Below are 23,649 nucleotides of genomic sequence, written 5' to 3' on the forward strand. Positions count from 1 at the left end.
CTACCTTGGTATGGAATGTGGAACATCTAGGTAATATTGGAAGGGTACCTTGCAGATGATACAAATCAAGTAATAAATGGGAAATGAAAGCTGAACTCTTAATTTCGTGAATGGACATTACCACTTCTGAAAGCCATAGAGTGCAGAAATAAAAGTGAAACAAAGTTTTCACCGATAAAATTCGATTTCACAGGTTGGAACTACCAGATTTCCGGCTCATCAGTACATTGTGGCGTGCCGTTGCGAATTCTTGGAGAAACGCATGACAGAACAGGGTACTGGAAGTGACGTTCCTGTGGTAGAGATAAAGGATATGAGAGCTGATGTGTTCAGACAGATTCTGCAGTTTATCTACACCAACCACTGTGCTATTCTTCAGCCTGGTGAATGTCCTATTAAGTGAGTATTGCAAATATAGTAAAACCTCGTTAATACTCTATCACTTATAATGCTATCCAATTCATTACCCTCTTTTTATACAGTCCCTGGACATTTTATATATAATCTTGTATAATTTTACTCCCTTGTAATGCTTCCAAATTCTACTTGTAACCTTTTTTCAGATCGGAAATAAGTAAAAAATTCCGTATAAATTGCGAAACTTGTAAGGTTTTAAAAACGTGGTGAAGTAATATGTTGCTATGACTGTACTGAGGATCACTGCACCACGAGTGCAAGAAAGAAATTTCACTCTCTACCTGAAAAAAACTCCCCTGTGGGCACTGTCAGAAGTTGCACTTACCGGCACTTTCCTTTGTATGAAAGGATTTAACACTCCAAAGTCTTCCTGTTAATACATTCCTGTCATTTCTGTAAAATTTAATCGTTGTTTGAATTCTATGGAGTGTGCAGTAAGTATGACAGTGCAAAATGGCAAAGCGGAAATTTCTATGTATAAGTGAAAAATGACATTAATGTTGCACTGGCTTCATTTATACACCGACGGATCCTTGATCTCCAGAGAACAAGGTGCCGGTGCAGGTGTTACTGCTGTCTCTTCTCACTTTATAGATCTCTTGGATATGGAACAACAAGTTTTGACGGAGAAATCGTTGCAATAAGTGAAAGTCTCAGGAATCTTCTATGCCACATTAATAAATTTAAGAATTCAGTTATATTGTCAGACTCCAAAGCAGCTATTCTATCACTAGTCTCTAAACACACACCTTCATCTCAAACAGCAGAAATAACTAAAATGCTCTCTCAATTAATAACACTCAATAAAAGAATTGTATTCCAATGGATACCATCCCATTGTGGAATCCTGGGAAACGAGAATGCGGATGCATTAGCAAAGAAGGGCAGCACTGCTACTTACGGACCTGTTACTAAATCTACATATTACACTGTGAAAATATTTATTAAATCAACATACTTAGACTTCAACAAACAAAATTTGATAACACAATCTCAAGGGAAAAAATGGAACTTTCTGCATCATAATCCACAGTTAATTCCCGGTTTACCACGAAAATCGTCTGTAGCTGCATTTAGATTGGCAACAGGCCATGATTGTTTGGCCAAACACCTGCATAGAATTGGAATATATCAGTCCCTTAACTGCCCATTGTGCAACTCAAACCAAGAAATGGATTCGGAACACCTCAAAATCTGTGCTTCAGTGGCTGACCATGATAATATCTTTGAAAAATATTGGAGTGCAAGCGGTCAAATGACTTTATTGTCAAACAGCTGGCATTAGAAAACAACAACAACAACATTAATGTTGCTCATAGTGGTGTATCAAGTGAAGTTATCTGTAATTACTTGAACCACACAGAAAATATTATTATTCATAATAGCAGTACAAATACGTGGCAAACAACAACCTAATATTTTTTTTTCATATGAGATGAACTCTTATTTACGTTTTGCACTGTAACTAATGCACAATATAATATGTTTCCTATGAAGTAGTGTCAAAATTATTTCCTGTGTATTGCGCTGTCCTGCATTTTACATTTTAAGGCCACAGTCTCTTGATGAGTGTATTAACAGGGTTATACTATATGACTGAATAGAAAGTTTACATTTAAGGAAGTAATCAGTGAAATCTATTATAGTACTTTCACTGATATAAAAAAAATTGTTGAGTATATTCTTTGAACTTAGAAATATCTTTTGCTGTCCTAGTTTTTGTAATTTTAATGTTCGAGAAACTCGATTCAATTATAGATAATTCAAATAACTGCTTCTCACTGGTTTATATCTCCTAAGAAAACTACTGTAATTAGTTTGTCAAAGTAATGCAATTTTTTTCATGTTTATGCACTCGACATTCGAGAAATCTGATCATACTTTGTTAGTATGGTGACATGCAAGTAATGAGAGCTGTGCTGTTCTGCTCAAGCTGGGAATACATACAGTAAATGTAAAGCTTGTTGATATATTCAACTTAATTTTAATTTAATAAAAAATTGTTATTCATATACAAATGGGTCTGATTAATAAATGCAATAGCTAATTTAACGTAGTGTAACTCTTAAGGATGTAACGGTATTTTTGAGTGGTTTCTTTTGTAATCCGGCAGAATGTAATCATTTGTATAACTGGTGTTTCTTTATGATCTTTGAATATGTGTGTTCAGAAAAGGACTTTCGACATAGCAGATTCTGACAATTTCTTGTTTCTATGTGCACGCGTCGATCGCCTTTCGCCCCCACCTGGATGGTGGAGGTGGGGCGAGTGGGGAGTTGAGGACAGTCGGAGCCATCAGCTCAGATTGAAAGGGGCTTTGATATGGGTTGGTAACAAGATATTTAACCAATGGTTAGAGATTGGTAATTGTATACAGGATTCTGCTAGGCTGGAATGAAGCTACATCAGAAGTCTGTATGCTGTAATGGTTCGTATAGATTATGATTGATTGAGAGAGTTTAAAGGATCATTTGCTAATTGTGTTGAGATATGAGATAAAGGAAATCCTAAAAGACTGAATTCTAATTTAACAGTTATTGTTTAAACCTAAGATATTGTTGTCAATTTTTGATGTTGTTCAAAAATGTAATTTGGTATACTTTTGGTTGTTTGTTTCAAATATTATGAGGTTGTTTAACTTGATACAAATTTCATATTTTGAATTTATTTAAGGTTCCAGTGAATAAGTAATATAGTGGGTTAGTGCTTCATTGAAATCGTCAGAATCTGCTACATCGAAAGTCCTTTTCTGAACACACATATTCAAAGATCATAAAGAAACACAGTGATACAAATGATTACATTCTGCCGGATTACAAAAGAAACCACTCAAACATACCGTTACAAATACTTAACTGTGGTATTAATTTCCAAATTAATCCAATTCTCTGCAGTGACATATTAATTCATTAGTCATTACAATTTAAAACAACTCATTGGCGTCATATTGATGTGTAATCATTTTATTCTCGGAAATAGACCTCATGGAATGAGGAAGCAGTTATGAATTAGGGTAATTAACTAGAAGACTTCACCATGTTAAATTTAAATGCAGAGAGTATAAAGACGGAAATGACAAGAAATATCAAACTTTTATGTTAAATTTAAATGCGAAGTGTATAAAGACGGAAATGGCAAGAAATATCAAACTTTTATGTTAAATTTAAATGCGAAGTGTTGTTGTTGTCTAATGCCAGGCGTTTGACAATGAAGTTATTTGACCTCTTGCACTCCAATATTTTTCAAAGATATTATCATGGCCAGCCACTGGAGCACAGATTTAAAAAGTTTAAAGTCCTTCAGGACAAAAAGAGAAAAAATGAAACTCTCTGCATCATAATCCACAGTTAATTTCCCGATTTACCACGAAAATTGTCTGTAGCTGCATTTAGATTGGCAACAGGCTATGATTGTTTGGCCAAACACCTGCATAGAATAGGAATATATCAGTCCCCTAACTGCCCATTGTGCAACTCAAACCAAGAAATGGATTCGGAAAAAAAAAATGCGAAGTGTATAAAGACGGAAATGACAAGAAATATCAAACTTTTATTTCAGATCCCAAACGTATGGTACTTACAATCTAACCTTGCCTACAATAACAATCATGAACAGAATAAACATTTAATACAGGTATTCAGTGAATCCCCTGTCACTTTTCCCCATCATTCTCATTCTTTCATTGGTACTCCATCATCGAATACAACATCTCCTTGACATGTAAAATTCTTTGAAATTTTTAAGACTCATTTAATGACTATTTAGCCACACAGTTTCTTTTAGGAATCTCTTTCGTGATTTGTTACTGCTTTACTTCTGAAATGTATGCCATGCTTCAATATTACATTCATAAATCAGTAATTACCAACATTCAGTTTAAAATTTTTTAAGCAGGCAGCTATTTCATAGTCTATGCAGCAGTGAAAATTACTTTCTGCAGATGTTGGGACAAATAATTGAAGTTTAGTTCAGAGACATCATCGTTTAACACACCCACATTTACCATAATTTGCTTGTCTAACATACCCACATTTACTATAATTTGCTTGTCTAACATACCCACATTTACCATAATTTGCTTGTATAACACACCCACATTTACCATAATTTGCTTGTCTAACATACCCACATTTACCATAATTTGCTTGTCTAACACATCCACATTTACCATAATTTGCTTGTCTAACATACCCACATTTGCCATAATTTGCTATGCCAGCGTGTAAAAAAGATAATACTTAATTTAATTTGTTTGATAGGATTGTGTCCCAAGACACTGTGGATGATAAAAGCACAGCTAGTGAAGAAGACCACATAGAAATTAATAAGATTCTTGGCTCAAGGGATCCCAATTCAATATCTGCATTTGAAGTTTATAGCAAGAAAAACAACAAAGGTAAAACAAGTAGCACCAAACAGAAACCAGTCACGAATGTAACCAACAACCCTGTGCGACTGGTTCAAGAAGCTGCCAAAAGGTTTGGACTATCATTGCTGAGCTCTGAATTGGAAAAAATCAGGTAGAGTGCGATTTTTATGTGTAGTAAATGATTCACTGTAGCATGTTGCAAATATCATTTCTAACATGTTCTTGGTTCAGATATCTGAGTCTTAATCATTGTGTCTTACAGCTGAAAAAGCAATACATTTAAAATGTGTGAGGAAGTTTCTAATTTCTCCCTTCTTTCGGGATACTTTTTTCTTTATAATAAACGTTTTGCCTTACATAAAGATTTTTTGTTATACTATGTTAGTTATTTGCATAGAATGAATACCGGTACATTACATTATAGGGGAACAACTTAGTAAACTTCGTTGGTCTGCGCATGCATCAATCTTAAAGAGTGACACAATATACTATTCACCTCCTCTTCCCTAATTGTTAGCCAGTAACGGAAGAAGGAGTTACTTACATAAACTTTCAATGAAGCAGAATATTTTCATATTTTATATACTTAATAATAACTCAAAAAGTAGTAGTCAGATTGTAATAAGGAAAAAAGCATGTTGAAGAATATTTTTGCAGATTTTTAAGATGTTTAAGTCGCCACATCATAACAAATGTAAGACTTCTTAATTGAGGTTTGTTTTATACTATTACAGTGTGGGAAAATATGTTTTTGAAGTAGAAAACTCAATCAGCAATAAATTTTTTTCTTGAAGAGATAAGTGGGTAGTTGCATTGTATGAAATCATCTAAATAGATTATACTTTATGTTGAAAAAAACGCATGTTAATAGAATGAGTCCACAAGATATCATCACTTGTTTAAAGTTTATATCTGACTGCTCCCAGTCTGCTACATCAAGTAGTGCATACCGTACATAAACATTATTTATCTTCAAAATCCAACCATTTATTGTTTTGATTGGTTTAATTTACTTAAGGGAAGACTAAAATGTTTAGTCAGTCTCTCCAGTCCTTTCAATTGAATTTTTGTAACAGAAATTGGGTAAATGTAAAGGAACGATTTTGTCGCTGTTTTTTCGCAGAATATGAAAAAAACAAGTGGAGAAAATGTGTTGATCACGTTAAAAATAACGAAGAACAATATTTTTCTAGTGCTAATGTATTAGGCAGTGAAACTGACAGAATAATTTCGTTAGAAGTTTAAGTGATAGCAGTGAAGCATCAGATGATTTGTCAGTCAGTAGCTACAATGGTTCAGATTAATGGAGGAAGACTCTGCCTCCAGCGCAGTGGTGAGGTAGTAACCTCCTTCAGTGGAGTTATGCCAGTTGTTAACCTATAGCACCTTAATATGAATGTGAATCTGTTATGACATCAAGTTTTAAATATTTACTTACTAAATGAAGTAGTACCCATGCTTTAGTTTAACAGTTATGAAAGTATTGTTAAATATTTTGCTTAGGTATGAAGACGGTTACATTTTGATGAAGCAAGGCTGTCGACCAACACAATTGACTGCTCCTACACTGAGAAGAAGTGATTTGCAGAACCTTCACAATGTTACAATCCGCAGTGAGGATGGAAAACTGCTGAATGCTCATAAGTGTGTGCTAGTAGCGAGACTGGAGTATTTTCACAGCATGTTGAGTGGGCGATGGGTAGAGGTAAGCTTGATTCACTATAAGAGTGTGATGTTTGTTGTTTAGTCAATTGTCCGAAGACATGTCTGAACCTCAAGTGATACCAACAAGGCAAAACTTAGGAGGCAACTAGGCCAGGAGATAATGGGGTAGGGTGGCCAGTTCCTTTTCCTCTCCATTGCTTACATCACCGATTAGCTACATATTACACTAATCAGACTTCAGATGCATACAAACAATTATAATCTCTATTATTGTTGGTTACTCACGAAAAGAGGAGTGGAACGAATATTACCTACATGACTGTGACTGCTGATTAGCATGAACATTACTCAGACATCCAAGTAGTCAGGTTATTACTCTGCCGAAAACGTTAGTAACAATATGCATATGGAAATTGAAGAATACTAATTACTTTAATAGGTTAACTATTAATAATTGCTTAGTCTAGTACGAATTGTGATTAATAGCTCAACTTCCCACTTCCTAAGCACAAGAGCAATGATCAGCAACCAGTGGCGGCTGAAGCAACTTTGTCTTAGTAGTGCCAGAACATTAAAGTCAGAAACAAAAAGTAATGATAACGTATCATTTTACATCGTGAATATTTTATACAAATAATAATAACAACAACAATAATAATAATAATAATAATAATAATAATAATAAAGGGTTCAATGACTTTCTGGTCAAAATTGGGGGATGCCAGATACCGCACTGTTTTCCCTATGCTCGTGCTCTTTTCAATAACGTATTTGCCGGCAAAAAAGTTAGTCCTGGCATGGAACAAATATTCGTTATTTAGTGCTGCCGTCTCGAATCGAGTTATCAATTGAATGGCACAGGTAAGTTCTTTCCCCTTGCCCTTTGCACCATCGTGAAGCTCCATCAAATGGATTACAAAACACATCTGTGCATGCCCGTACAGAGGTGGTTGGCAGCTGGCTCGAATGACTAAGATATGTACAGCTATACCGCAGCGCATGAACGGGCAAACGGCATTGTGGTGCAGCGTGGTAGTTCAAATCGATGTTCTGCTGGAATTACTCCATAATAAATCCATATTTTTTAATAGCATTTGGGATCTTATTGCACTCTGAATGTACAGTTAAAAATAAGATTTAATTATATTTTATTTAGGCAGTGCCATGACACAAGGGCACTACCCCTAAAGCCGCCCCTGCCAGCAACTGAAAAATTTTGCTTATTTTTTAATGAATAATATCGACACTACGTCACTTAATGTAAGCATTCATATCACTAACATATAAATTTTCCCTGCTGTTTCATCCTGCAGTCTTCAACTCGTGAGTAACAAACAATAGCTGCTCTATATTTAATTAAATCCTATTTCTAAATGCCTGTTATGATTAAATTACCGCAATCATCAGGGCGCGAATTTTGATGACCTAAAAAAGCCTTAAAATGACCCAAAAATGTTAGAAAATGACCTAAATATAAACAATCCTACACATAAGTAGTAAAAATCCTACCTCAAATTAAAAGTTCTCCTCTCTATTGCAACAGATGACAGTGTACATCCGAAGATTCTGGAATGTAACAACTGACGGCTGTTGGCAAGGACATTGTTATACATTAAGAAGCTTCTTTCCACATTCGTGCTGACCACAGGAGCATACTTGAAGAGCGACAGAACATTGGGTGTTAATTATTCTTGTATCTGTGCTGTTTTAAAGCTTTCCCCTGAGAGCATTTTAACGATTGTGCACAAAGTTTTGTATCCTGGATTTTTGTCTATCATAATTCCTTTATTTGGAAGGCAGAGCTTACAACAAGAACTCAGCCAAGAGCTTCATCTCCTATTCTATTTCTCTTCTTCCTTTTGACATCACTTACTATCGAGAAAATTCTTTCAGATTCCGTATTTGAATGGGATAGTGTCAGTACTAACTTTGCGAGATTCCTATATTCGTCATTGAAGTCTTTAGTTTAAATGTCACCTTAAAATTTAACAAAGACAAAAAAAAATGCTCTCAAAATGTAAAAAATGACCTAGAACATCGTTTCTCAAACTATGATCTGCAGAGCACCTGTGGTCCTTGAGGTCTGCCCTTGTGGTCCTTCAAAAAAGACAAGAAAAAATAAAATTCAAACGAATTGTGTATCTCACTATAGTTTAAAATCACAGAGTTTGGAAATGACACATGGCAATCGAATTTCACTTTTTCTCCCAGTACTGACATTTTATGAAATTATTACCCTACCTGCCTATCAACTTCCCACTCTACTCTCAGCAACAAAAGAGGGATTTAAAGCTCTATACACGTGGTGTTTCTCGACATCTTTTCCCTGCACATCTGGCGCTATGCCTGTAATCCAGCCAGGGACCACCCGAATTCAATTTTAAAATATAAGTATACTGGTATTAAAATATGCTACGGAAATGATAAATTTGCTTTCGAAGGGAACAAGAGTAAGGTGGTCCGTGGAACTGTTCTGACTTTAAAAAGTGGTCCACACTTGAAAAAAGTTTGAGAAATGCTGACCTAGAAGATTAAAACAGCGAAAAATGACAAAAAATGGCGTAAAAACTATACATTTATTTAACCAGCAGCTCGTATCCAGGATTTACAGGGATTGTAAAGAACATAAAGAAAAAAAATGACATGTCATCAAAATCTGCTCCCTGGTAATCATATTATGAATTTATTTGAATATTTATTAGTGGTAAAATGATTTCCATACAGATGTTGGATCTAAGAATAGTAGGTTCAAATCTGGTTGAGGACAATGGATTTTGAAGGACAATAAAATCCTTAGCATGGCTTCCTCGATAATGAAGCAAAGACTGGTCCACAATAAACTGGAAACGAGATCGGGAAGCTAAGAACATGGACATGAAGATTTTTTATTTACAATAAACAGAGAATGGAAACGGCTATGCATATTAATATTATGTATGTCAATAACAATATGTAAAGTTGATATTATGCATTCTGATGTCATTTGTGTATACTTGACCAATGGCATTCTCTCATGAGTACAAGCCAGCCATCATAAACACAGGTTAATCAGTTTCGAAATTTAAGGCAAGGAATATTCAAGAATTCAATTGACATGATAGTCTGGTCACAATATACGCATAGTATATATGGAAAGTGATTCTACTGAATTTCTGGGTTAGTTACAAGCAATGAATGAACAAGAAATTATGTCACAGCCTCCTTGCTACAAAATATACGATGACCAAATAGCTTTTTGATGACAACAGAATGAATCTAATAGGCTGTGATCAGAAACGAGAATGGCAAAGTTAAAACTTGGCCAAATCTCACGTTACTGTTCCTGTGGTCCAGCAAGCTTCTCGTCAATTGTGAATGCTCACATTTAAATACATTTATTTTAACAATTTATTCTTCATGCATTGTGTCTAACTCAGAAATTCAACAGAATCACTTTCAATATATGCTACGTGTATGTGTGACCAGACTATCACATGAATTGAATTCTTAAATATTCCTTGCCTTAAATTTCGAAGTTGATTAACCTGTGTTTATGTTGGCTGGCTTGTACTCATGAGAGAACACCAATGGTCAGTTATATACAAATGACATCAGAATGCGTAATATCGATTTTAGATATCATTATTGACATGCATAGTCTTTTCCATTCTTGGTATATTGTGAATAAAAAATTCTTCACATTCACGTCTTCCGCATTCCATTCTCGTTCTCGATTTATTGTGGATCAGCCTTTAGTCTCTGCATATGCTTCATATATCTTAATGTTATGTATCATTTATATCATCTTCTGCCGGCAACTTTTTTCCCCATTCACCATTACTTCCAGTGCATTCTTCAGTAGGCAGTTTCTTCTTAACCAGTGGCCCAACCAATTTCTTTTTCTCTTTCTGATCAGTTTCACCCACTCTTTTTTAGCACAGCTTTATTTCTTATTGTGTCCATTTCACACACTACATTCATCTCCATATTCACATTAATGGAGTGGTTTAAGCAGAATTTGTAAGTCATTTCTCATCCATGTTGAATTTCTGTGCTGAATATCCTCTGCTGTTGAAAGCTTCATTAAATGAAATGCCACCACCTCCACCACGACTACTACTGATATGCAATTGATGATTTTCTTTTACAGACAAGTGATACTAAAGACTGTGTTTTAAGTCTTCCACTTCCATATGCAGTTTTAGAAGTTCTTCTCGACTTTCTTTACACTGATTCTGCTCCAACAGTACTTACATCTGAGGATTTGGAATTTGTGAGCAATGTATTGGTGGTAGCAGACCAATTGTTTGTGGTGCGACTCAAGGAAGCTGCTGAGGTCGCACTGGCGAATCTGCTTACTCTGCGCAATGTGGGACAAGTGCTGCAACTCTCTGGCACTTACAATGCTGAACAACTGAAACAATGTTGTCTGCAGTACATCACACTCAACTTGCCAGCTGTTCTTGAAGCTCGGTATGTAAACTGTTTATTCTCCTACATCACTGTTCTCCATACATTCAAATTTCAAGTTTCTTCATTGTACATTGATCAGCTGAAGATTTTCATTGTCACCCCTGGCACTAAATCAAATATGAAATATTTTGTATAAGAGGCATACTGCATCCACATTCACATTGTTTCAAAACTATATACTTTGATGTTGTTGTTTAGTCAACTGTCCGAAGACAGGTCTGAACCTCACGAGTGATACCAAGAAGGCACCACTTATGAGGCTACTAGACCAGAAGATAATGGGATAGGATAGCCAGTTTAAGGTGACCAGATTCACATCGATAAAAAAAGAGAACACAAAGCTTCAAAAAGGAGGACATTGTTCGAAAAAAGAGGACAGAAAATATGTACTTAGATTTAGGCTTGGGCCTATTTGTTAATTACCAGAGCTTCCTCAAGTCAGAGGCTGCCATTAGACAGAGCATACAAAACAAAAAAAGAACAAATAGGCAATGAAATGTAAGAGTAAGTAAAATGACAAACAAACAAACAAACTAACAAACAATGGAAGTTAACAAAGTCAAATTAAAAGTTAAATTATGTCAATATCTATTTTATTACAAAGTATTTACAGTACAGATTTAGTTAAACGTATGTTAATATCTATTTTATTACAAAATAATTACGAAAAAACTTAATAATAATGATTTTGCAGTTAGCTATATATGAAAGTCAAGGAAAGTATAATTATTAAAGATAACAGAAAATATCTGTTTAGATTTATATTTGCACCTCAATCTCTCGATTTACTCGCTACCTGTCAGCAAAGACTATAACAAGGAGGAGCAAAGAGAGTTATGATCGTTGGCAAACAGTATATTCCATCGATGCTGCTGCCACCTACAGGCAAATTACTTGAAAAAGGCATCAAATCAGATAATTTCAAAATATCAGGCATATAAGTTACGAAAAGGAGAACATTTCTTGATTTTTTAAAAATCCACCTGGACCCTGGACAAAGGCCTAAAAAGGAGGACATGTCCGGACAAAAGAGGGCGTCTGGTCACCCTTGGCCATTTCCTTTCCCCTGCATTGCATACATTGCCGACTAGCTACATATTACACTAGTCAGACTTGAGATGCATACAAAGAATTGAGGACCGTTTTTGCAAAACTTGCTAACTGCAAAATTTGCAAAATTGAGATTTTGATAGATTTGTTAACATAAGGCAGGCCTTTACATGATGTTCAAAACGTCTTAGTAAAATTGGGTTATTTCTCTTCATTGTAGTGTGTCAAAGTGTGATCGTTTTTTCAAAACTTACTTTCTGCTATAAGTGAGAGATACAGCAAAACTTGCTTACTATAGTGTTTTGTCTCTCCTGTAAAATTTAGTTTTTTCAGTTAGCAAGTTCTGCAAAAACGGTCCTCAATTGCTCTTCCTCTGACACTTTCGTCAAGTGAAATGTACTGCCTGATAATAAGTGTACATATCAGCCAGAATCTCAATCAGATACTTTGATGTGAAGATTTTAAAATAAAATCATTGAAAGTGATCAAGATAATGCGACACTCAGAATTTTTCGACACTATAGTTTGTCCTAATTTTATCACACATTCATGTAATGACTTGTTTCATTTGGAAAGCATAGTTCTTATATTGGGTACTAAAATACTTTTTATAAAGGCTTTTATTTTTAATATCAAAATACATGCTTACGTATAAACAAGTTGTATTTATATATCTATTTATTTAATCTCATTTAAAAATACACGACATGTTATCTATAAAAACACCTTCAGCATTCAGAAGATTGTACTTAACATCAATCACTTACAGGAGATGGCCTTAAAAGTTCTTAAAGATATCTTGGGAATTTTACACAATCATTTGTACAGTGCTAGTTAATGTATTTTATTCTGGCTAACCATAACATGACTGTAGCTGCCCATTGATGCATCATATGTTTATTACATATTTTGCAATTGATTATACATAATAATTAAATAACAATTATAATTATGTTTTTAACCTATTCATTGTTAAATTGTCCTTTGGATTTACAAGTAGTTGAATCCTTTAGGTACCCTAGAATGATAGCTATCTCGTTTGAGATTATCTCTCTAAACACAATGCTTACAGCAGAATTTGTAATACAGTATGACAATGAAAAATCGGAATGAAATGCCAAAGAAAAGTCGATACTTAATTAATCATGTTTGAATATTTTTTTTAAATGCATCCTCTGTTCCCGAAAATAAACCAATATTATTAAAATAATTTAATGTTTTAAAAGAAGAAAGCATTCTAATTAGAGATGAATTCTTGTGATTGATTGTCCTTGATCTTAGGATTTTGTGTGACTTGATGTATGATACATAGAAAGGAAGTAATTAAAAAATTTCTGGTGAATCTATTTTATTTGTGGTGATTTCCTATGATGAAAGGATCGCATGTTGAATATTTATCTTACTTAATATATAAAGTAACATTTCTAACTGCATCTATTTTTAGAGATTAATTTTGGTTTTTTTTATGAATTAAACATATATGAGGTCGTCATTACATTATCACTGTACTAAAATGTTTGGCTGGTTAATGTAAATTCGGAAAATGTATTGAGAAAATAATAAAAAAAAACCTTTAAAAATAATTAAATTCTGTAAAAGGTTTATACTAATGTTAAAACAAATTTAATTCATTGAAAATCTCTGCCAAACATGTCATTTAAGATACAATTACGTTATCCTTCTGGATTTGTATAGTTACAGAGCTTAGGTTAACAGTAACTGCAAAAGAAAACTCCGTAAAAAGTTGATTCTGAAATGGTATAATCGCATTAATAACAAAATTATATGAGATATTAATATTCCACTATCTTTGCAGAATTCTGGAATCTGTGAACCGAGATTTACTGCAGGACTTGACCAAATACTACTGTGAATTCATTCCTGCCATGAATCGTAGAATTGTTACACCTTACTCCATTGCTCCAAGTCATGAACTACTGAAGGCAGTTAATGACGCACATCCTATCTTGCCATGGGATGAAGATGATGCCAACATCAACGACGAAGGTATAGAATAATTAAAAAAGATATTCATCTGTATTCTTTATATGTCACCAGTTTTTAGATCATGACTCCATGAGAGTTTATATGCAGTTAACAGGTAAGAAATTTTTTTAAATTCGTATAGAAATGATTTAGATTATACAGTAAAACCTTGCTAAAACTTACCCTCTATAAAAAGGAAACCTGTACAAACGAAAAATAAATTTGGGAATGGAACTATTTCCCATGTAAAATAATACTTTAAAACAGAAAACAGTCTAACGCGGAATTATTTTTGGACACCATTTAGGTAAAAAAACCTGACTAAAACGGATAATTTTAAGCATAACTGTTGCTAAATTCTTGCAAACCATTTTTAATTTTGCGATAATACTGTACGAAGCATGACATAATTTTTTTGTGTGACTGCACATGCAATGATGTGGAAGACTTTCGCTATTCTTTGTCAGGCGTTAGGGGTGAATCTTCTCTAACCATGTCACTATTCTGTGCTTATTGTCAAGGACCCAGGCAGGTTACTGACCTCCTGTGCCATTACTTCTTCCAACCCTCTTGCAGTTTCTTTCATTTATTCTCAGTTTTGTGCTAACAAGTCAATACAGTGATAAAGGACAGTGCGAGTAGAATAATTGTGAATAATTGTAGTGTAGTGTCAATTTATTTTCACATTTCCGTTTATTTATTCTGAGTTTTGTGTTAATATGCCAATACAGTGTTAAATAACAGTGGGAATAAAGTAAAACTGTGTGATTTAACAAAAAAGCCTAGATGACCAGTTCTATCATGGAAGCGTTGCTTCATAATTTTAATGGAGCAATGAAACGTCAAGGTCGTAAGGTCATACTGTTTTTAGACAATGCTACCTGCCATCTAAGGATTGATTTGTCTAACATGAAGTTAATCTATTTTCCATCGAACACAACTTCAGTTACACAACCGATGGATCAGGGCGCAGTTTACACTCTGAATTGATGTAGGACGCGAAGGAAATCCTACAACATTCCTTTCAAAAAAAGTCGTAGCAATGCACTTTAAAAGAAATGTGGGGGCCAAGAAACTAGGGCGCAGAGAGAGGGAAAAAGAGAGGCTGCAATTACGTAAGTTAATAATTATGAAAATAAAATTCACTTTGCATGTACTGAAGTAACTTTTATTTTCAATTATTTCTTCATTGTGTTCTTTCTACAGTGAGTATATTGCAGTAGTCTATTCTTAGTTTTGCCAAAACTCAACCCTTTGTAAAAGGAAAACCTGTGAAAACGGAAAAAAAAATTCTGGAACGATTGCGTTTCGTTTTAGGGAGGTTTTACTGTACTAGAAATGGATTAGATTAGTCCTATACACATTAGCCCATATGAATCCATTGTGTCTATCTTCTGTTCCTCTCTGCAAGTTTAGACGATTATGTAGAAGTATTCAGAATCTTGGTAGTATGATAGAAGTTGATTTTTCTGTTATCCCAATTCGAGACCAGAGACTTTTGCAATTTCACAGAGCATTTAGAGTTTAGAGGCATCCATCTATAAAGAAAGAAACTTGGGTGAGGAAATGGGCTGTAAATTTGCATAGATCCTTTTCATTTAAGGACAGGATTCTTCATGTGTCATAAATCTATGACTTGGGATTATAGACTGCTTCCCTTCTGAAGTAAACCATGATTTTATATCACCTTAAAATTCCATTATCCTCTGAATATCTACCAGTGTAATTCCACTTCTGTTCCTTGTACAAATTCGTACATAGAAAATATTGTAATGCTCTAAACCTTCATATGATTTGTTCCTTCTGCTACAGATTATGGCTTACTGAAGAAAGTTATTAAAACTGTAAAGAAGAAAAGTCGTATTCGAAAATCCAGTAATGGCGAAGGTGGTGGTAATAGAACAACTGGTTCACGAGCAAGAAATGAATCTGTAGGATCAAATAATTCATGGGGTGACGAAACAAATGAAGATCACCATGACTTGGATTTGGATGATTTGATAGAGAAAAACAACAGGACAGAGCCCACAAACGAGTCACAGAATATAACTTTGTCCCTGAGCAATCTGTTGCTTTCCACAAGTCCTGAGCAAACCTTGCCTTCTACGCCTCCGAAAAGTGACTCACCCTGGGTTACAATCCTCAATAACTATGATAAACATCAGAGGATTGTCCAGGCACGGCTCAAGGTTGCCACAGCTGCTAGAGATACACCAATTCAGCCTACTCCAGAATCATTCACGAGATTAGTACCACTATCTAGGCAGCAGCAAGGTAGAAGTCAGGTGGAGGCATCATCTCCTATCAATGTAGCAGCAGAGTTTCCAGAATTGCAGAGATCTTCTCCACCTACTCATCATGATCACAGCAAAGCATCAAGTTACAAACACAGGTAGGCTTCTAGCATGTCTTTGCACTTGTGTGACGTCATAGAGGAGGGGGCACATTACACTACCATTCATCATAAAAACATCAGTTAAAAATTTCACTGTGTGGAAATTTTGAGACTACAGACATAAATTGAAGATCTCAGTGCAAAAACTGGTCAAGTCCAATTTTTTTTTTCAAAATCGGCCTTTAGTATGCACTGCATAGACAAATATATGCTGCACACTTTCGTGCAAGAATCCATCAAGTCTGAATTTTAGTAACGTCTCTACAGTTGAAAAGGACTTGACTGTTTCACTGATTTGTGTCAAAAAACAGACAGATCTTCCCTCTAGATCAGGCATGTGGAAAAGGAGAGAAACTCGCTTTTTGTTTTATTAACCCACACCATTTTCCAACAGCAGCAACACATTTACTTCCTTCTTTGAAATTCTGTTTGTATACAAGACGCCACCAGTGGCAGAACGCAATTGAATTATAACTATTTCGATCTGTTATTATTCAAATCAATAAGGTACTGCACAACTACACATAAATATATTATACTTAATTAAATGTAACCAAAATAATACTCTTTCATTACAGAACATGAAAATAATACTATTTTATTACATAACATGAAAATAATAATCTTTTATTATAAAACATAAAATAATACTCATTGTTACGGTTTATACGACTATGTGCGTGACATTATCCAGACAATGTGCTTTAGGACATAATGCCTCTCTATGTATTATGCAGTGAATTGCAACTAATTCATCTGATGACTCATTAATGGATTTTAGAAATCATCGTAATATAGCTACGAAGTCATTATGTTTCCCTATCATTGCTGGCGTGTCATCTGTGGCTATACAAATCAATTTTTCCCAGGATAATTCATATTTTGTCACAACTTCAAAGACAGCTTCGAAAATATCATTTCCCCTTGTATTGCCACTCAAAAATACAAAATCAGGAAAATCTCCAAATATGTTGAGTTCAGAATCCACACCCCATACAAAAATGGCCAATTGCGCAATGTCTTTTGTATCTTTTCGTCGATAGGTAAGTTTAAAGAGTACCATATCAACTCTCTCAATTGTACTTTTTGCTAATCTTCAACGTCCTTAGCTGTTTCCGTAATTTTGTCTGTAATAGTTTGCTGAGAGAGATTTATTGATTTAAAAACTTCAGATTTTTCGGACAAAGATGCTCGGAGACAATCATCAAACATTCTCTAATAAATTCTCCTTCCGAGAAACATTTCAAATTTTCGGCTGTATGCTTCGAAATAAGATAACTGACTCGAATTATGTTTATTCCTAAACAAACTGAAGCAGGCTCACGTCTAGTTTACTTTAACTCTTATAACTTTCTGAGACAGTTTGGGCGTATACAGAAGGAATATAAAAAGTACACTTTTAAATATGTGTAATTCGGAATATCTTAAAATCACAAACATTTTGTAAAAAATAGTACACATATATGAGACAGCCAACTAACTATCTATATGACAACCACAATGTGAAAAATGAAATGAAATAACAATTGAAATACACCTGAAAAACATAGTTCACTGTAATCTTTTGCGTGAACAGCGTTAAAATGTCGTCGCACATTAAACAGGGCACAATAGAATAAACAAGATGCCTTATCATTATGAGCAACACAAAAGTAGGCCTACTTTAATTCCCATTCGAGTTTGAAAACATATTTTTTTTGCTCTACCACGAGACATGACTCCACCACTGATGCCCACTCAAATGATATGAAAGACATACTGGTGTTTGCCTAGTAAAGGTAAGCAAGTCGTGGTAATGGGTGGAAGGGGTTAAAACATGGACAGAGGAGAAGGAACACAATGAGGCACTTTTCTCTTTGACTGCTCTAGATGGAATATTCTTTCCCTACAGTCCTATATTTTAATACCAATTTTAACTATAGCTTTAGTCCCCCAAGATCAGACACAGATAGCGTGTTTGCCTGGTGATCTGAAGTTGTGCTCGGATGCGGGTTCGATTCCCGCTTGGACTGACTATCCGGTTGGGTTTTTCTGAGGTTTTCCCCAACTGTAAGGGGAATATCAAATAATCTGCGGTGAATCTTCGGCCTCATCTCGACAAATACCATCTTGCTATGACCAATTTTATCGACGATAAATAACCCAGTAGTTGATATGGCGTCGTTAAATAACCAATTAAGAAAAATTATTAGCTTACTCTTACTGGTTGCACTAAACACTTAAAGCTTTAAAATATGGTACAATAATAATTGTTTGGAAATATATAATATATGTAAAATATATATCCGCTGATAAACCACTAAACAGAAACTCATTTGAGACTGAAGTAAGTTTCGTAGATTTGTTTTCAAACAAGAAATAAATGAACTTCAAGCATGACAAAGAAATTTGTTGTATTTTTGGGACAAAAAACATTGAAGTTCACCATTAAAAAAAATTCTATGAACAAAAGAAAACTAGCAAGAATATTGGTAACACATAAAAACCCACTAATTTCCTAAATTATCGTGTAAAAAATCAATTTGAAAATAATGCACATTCAATTTTCGTGGAAAGTTTTTTTCTTTTTATCTCCTGTAAAATTTTCATTTCTGAACTTGACTGGTTTTTGCACCGAGGTCTTCAATTGCTTTTCCTGTTATTACAGAACAAAATAATAATTATTGTGTCAGTCGTAAAGTTATGCTTTACAATAGTTTAGTAACGGATCATATGTTAAATCCCTTTTCGAATTCAGTGTTAAGTATGTTGTAAATGTATTAAAAGTAGCTATAAATCAATCATGTTGAACAAATTTTCTCTTCAATGAATTTTATCACATTAAAATTTTTAGGACATGTTCTTTTCAGAATTTTATTTTCTTCGCGTAATTTCTCCCTCTTACATTAAATAAAATTGGACTCTCCTTTCCCATTCAAGAGTGTCTTTCATGAAGATTCCAAATACTGGAAAAATGAGCATGGGAAACCCAAGATCTCTATGCATCCCTTGTGTAATAAAAAATGCCTCTGACGACAAGGAAGATGGTCTGGATTTATTGTCTGTTGAAAGTAATGCAGTGTAAAATACGCATACATGTGTGTTTATTTTCATTACGCAATTAAATTAATTTTGATACAAATACTTTATGCATGACATATACTACCATGATCTGAGATAGTTGTCAGGGGCTAAAGGCATTAGATGCAGTTGTACAAAGATAAACCACAAAATTGTCCATAATTACTAAAATTGTATATATGTATATATGTATATATATACAATTGATTTGAGTGATGTGTAAATTATTTGATGTTATTTATGACCGAATTATTCTCAATATTTTGTAGTTCTCGCATAATTTCCCTCTAAATTTTACAAACGGAAGTAGAACAAAACTAATAAAGTGCAAGCACATATTTTTTTTTTTGCCCAGTATGTTTTTGGGAAATATGTTAGTAGGAGTAGAGTCTAGAGGCATATTTACATATGTTCAAAATCTTCCCTCTTCTCTATAGTAATGGTCTCTCAACGTACATTCTATATTGGTTAATATTATTAAGTTCAATAATTTTTCCATTCTTTTCGAATTGAAATTAAAGCTTTTTGTAGCTGTTCATGAGAGTGATATTTATCTAATTAATTAAAATTATGAAACAGCAGGAAATACAAAATCAACTGAAATTCATAAAAATGTATTTCACAGTATCGTTGACTTACATGGGCTTACAAGGTCTAAGCCATCCATTGTATTTGTGTTTCAAAACTAATTGTCAGTTCTGTCTCATTGGTTATTTTAAAATGTTGGTATGTATTTTTCACATTCATTTAATAATCTTATATTGTACATACCACCTGAAATTTTAATTAACATTGTTAGTACAGTTTTTCCCTGTATTTGTAATGTCTCCATGGAAAAATTAATATCTCATCGTTATTTGAGAGTTTGTGGTGTGTCAATTTGCAAGCCTTTTCAGAGTGCTTAAGCTGATGTGTCCATAAAAGCATTTTTTAAATTTATTGACTCATGTTGAAAATAAAAGCAGTCACAACAGGAAGCCTATTTCTCTGTATAACATATCAAAAAAAAAAAAACTTGTTCTGTTTTAATCAATCTTCTTAATGTATCCAGCTGTTTGCTGACAACATAAAGTCCACTGTAGTCTATTCAGTTGTTGTTTTTCACGAGAAATGAGGGCTATTTTGATCGGTGTTCATTATAGATGCCTGTTGCTAGTAGCCAGGGTTGGGGTGTAGTCAATATATACTGTAGGGATGTGTCTTCTGCGACTGGTACTAATGATTTTAATTTACTTCTTTTGTGGTTTATGGATGGACAGTATAGAAGAATGTGTTCCAGATCTTCTTCATGATTATTACACCACAGACAAGTAGGATTATCAGAAATGTGAAATCGGTGTCGGTACAATTGAGTGACAGTGTGACCTGTTCTGGCTCTTGTTAAAAATGTTTGAATATGTCTGGGCAAGTTTTTGTACATTTCCAGGTCATTTGGTTTCTTTTGTATAGACTGTAAAATTTTTCCTTTGTCAGAAGAGAGCTAATTGTTGATCCATAGGTTTGTAAAATGAGAGTTTACTGAAGCAAAAGCATTGGATAGAGATATCACTTGAAGAGGTCTTAGTTGCAAATATGTTGCCTGTTTTGTAATATTATCGACTTTCTTGTTTCTTGTTGTTTAAGTTAACAAGTAACAAAGAGGTACCCACATAAGCTGCATTCCCACCAATGCAGTCCCACTATTTTTCACTGTTTATATTCATGGAGTCCGTCAGTGTAAAATTCTCCGGAGATAAAATAGTCCCTCAATCGGATCTCCAGGTAGGGACTGCACTGAGAGATGCCAAGAATCGTACTAAAGTACTTATTTGTTCTGTTTTAGTGAAAACAAAAAGATAACAAAACTGTCTCAGAAACAACGTAAGAAACTTGCTGCTGAGCAGATGGTTGGCTCACCACCTGAACATACTGCTACTGTGCCTGCCCATTCACCACCAGCATGGGGCAGTTCTTCAGCCAGTGGGAGCTTCTCCCTGCTGGACATCATGAAGCAGGAAATGCAGCTGACAAAAGTGCCACAGAATGTGCAACAACAATCGCAGTTGAGCACTTCTCCAGGACCTGGACCTAACCCTTGGCTCCGAGGGGGAGAATCACCACATCAGCTTAGTAACAATTCATCATCTGTGAATTTCTCAGACATAGTTGCTGATGAAAAGAAGCAGAAGGAGAATTGGACTCGCATGAGAGCAAAACCACTGCAGTTGACTCAGGTTCGTATCTTGTCCATTTTAAGGCAGAACTTGCAACACACCGTAACATTAAAATAGTACATTATGCAACGAGCCTATAATGGTAGTAATTAAGACAAGAGTATGTTTGTTTATGAAATAGTGCAAGCGAGTTTAATAATTTTTATAAGAGCGTCTTAATTACCATTATAGGCAAGTTTCATACGACTTTTTATGCTCGACCATATTTCTAACTTGAAATTATTCAAAAGTATTCATTTTATGGTTATGTGAGGAGCGGAACTGACCTGAATTATGAGATGTGCGCAGATGCAAAAGTATTGATTTTTTCCAAGGCACGAATGTCATTCACCTTGATATAATCTAGAGAATAACATAAAGATTAGTCTTGATATATCCTGGAAATTGATTTAGAATTGAAAAACGAGATGACAAATTGAATTTATTTGAATATTATTTACAATTAACGCTAATTATTATAGTAACAGAACATAACCTTCTGCGACAGTATTGGATTTCCAGCCTCCGTGACTTTTCGCTAATTGTCTTTCGATTGCATATCCGAGAATAATCGATACTTGCTGTTTTATAATGGTACAATGGTGATTTCTCATTGGCTGAACAACTGAATTATAATGAATAGGTGTACTTTAATGAGGTGCATTAAAGGGCTACTACCAGGTGTATAATTATTACATTTCGGCATGGTCGAGCATAATAGTACATTATGCAACGAGCCTATAATGATAGTAATTAAGAAGCGAGTATGGATGTTTATGAAACGAGCGCAAGCGAAAAACGAGATGACAAATTGAATTTATTTGAATATTATTTACAATTAACGCTAATTATTATAGTAACAGAACATAACCTTCTGCGACAGTGTTGGATTTCCAGCCTCGGTGACTTTTCGCTAATTGTCTTTCGATTGCATATCCGAGAATAATCGATACTTGCGGTTTTATAACGGTACAAAGCTGACCTGTCATTGGCTGAACAGTTGTAACCTGAGTCGTCATTGGCTGAAAGACCTGACCTTTAATGAGTAGGTGTACTTTAATGAGGTCCATTAAAGGTCTGCTACCAGGTGTATAATTACTACATTTCGGCATGGTCGAGCATAAAAATATTTAAGGTATACATGGTACTGTACCAGTACTGCTGTTCTTCTGCAGTATGTAGTGATAGTTTAATTGCAGGCCCTATAGTTTTTTATATCATTTCAAGTTCGATTTAAATACTTTTGTTGATAGTGTTGATACATACAGAGTAGAAGTGAAATAGCCTTGCAGATTTTCAGAGCAAATAGCTCATGTTGTATGTAACAAAAAACTATAATGTTGTATTGGTGGAAAGTTAATAGTTTTTTTTTTCCAGAAAAAAATTTTTTTTTCTCAGATTTTAATAACCCCTTATTCAGTAACTATTGCGAGTAGGATCGTGATTTTTGTCCATATCGATAAGAAAACTAATAAAGAATAATTTATGACTCTGGCATATTTCAATAGTATGGACGGTTTTCGTGTGAATTTAATTTTAAAAACCTCTAAATCCAAGCTGCTGTGCACTTCAAGTTGATTGCAACATAGCACCAGTGAACATCTCGTCTAGCGAGACACACCGAGTTACTGAGTTTGTTGACCTCTTACATGTGTATCACAAGAAATGTCTGTTAGTGGCAGCGATGTTGCCGAACTGCTGAAACTTCAAACTTAATTTCCTAATTAATCGTGCAGTTAATCACAAAGCCTAATATATGTTTTATCTTCATTTCAGTGTACCTAAAATTCCTTACAATCTGTAAGGCTATTTTACTTCCACCCTGTATATGTAATTAAATTATGTTTAGCATGAAACTAAAAGAATAACATATATGTTATTTGTACATAAGTTGTCCTGCATTATTTAAATTTTTTATTCATTTAATATCCTTTATCAACTTCAGTGTACAGTAATGGCAGAAAAAACCAGACCGACTGATTTCAGAGCCTTGTTCACTCCAGAGCACGATAGACTGGTAACTAAGACTTTCGTGATTCGAATCCTGCCTGGGAAGGAAACTT

At 34.4% G+C, this 23,649-nt stretch overlaps 1 protein-coding gene across 1 annotated transcript in view; it reads left to right on the forward strand.

The window, feature by feature from the left end:
* LOC138716521 (inhibitor of Bruton tyrosine kinase) overlaps positions 1-23,649 on the forward strand; it is a 50,801-nt gene that overhangs the window by 23,033 nt on the left and 4,119 nt on the right. Inside the window, exons 10-16 of the mRNA XM_069849669.1 lie at positions 194-399; positions 4,677-4,937; positions 6,290-6,491; positions 10,581-10,903; positions 13,770-13,960; positions 15,752-16,331; positions 21,217-21,607. Of these exons, the coding sequence (XP_069705770.1) occupies positions 194-399; positions 4,677-4,937; positions 6,290-6,491; positions 10,581-10,903; positions 13,770-13,960; positions 15,752-16,331; positions 21,217-21,607 (2,154 nt within the window). The remainder of the gene's footprint in view (positions 1-193; positions 400-4,676; positions 4,938-6,289; positions 6,492-10,580; positions 10,904-13,769; positions 13,961-15,751; positions 16,332-21,216; positions 21,608-23,649) is intronic.

The sequence above is a fragment of the Periplaneta americana genome, chromosome 16 (genome assembly GCF_040183065.1).
Source record: "Periplaneta americana isolate PAMFEO1 chromosome 16, P.americana_PAMFEO1_priV1, whole genome shotgun sequence".
Classification (NCBI taxonomy): Eukaryota; Metazoa; Arthropoda; class Insecta; order Blattodea; family Blattidae; genus Periplaneta; species Periplaneta americana.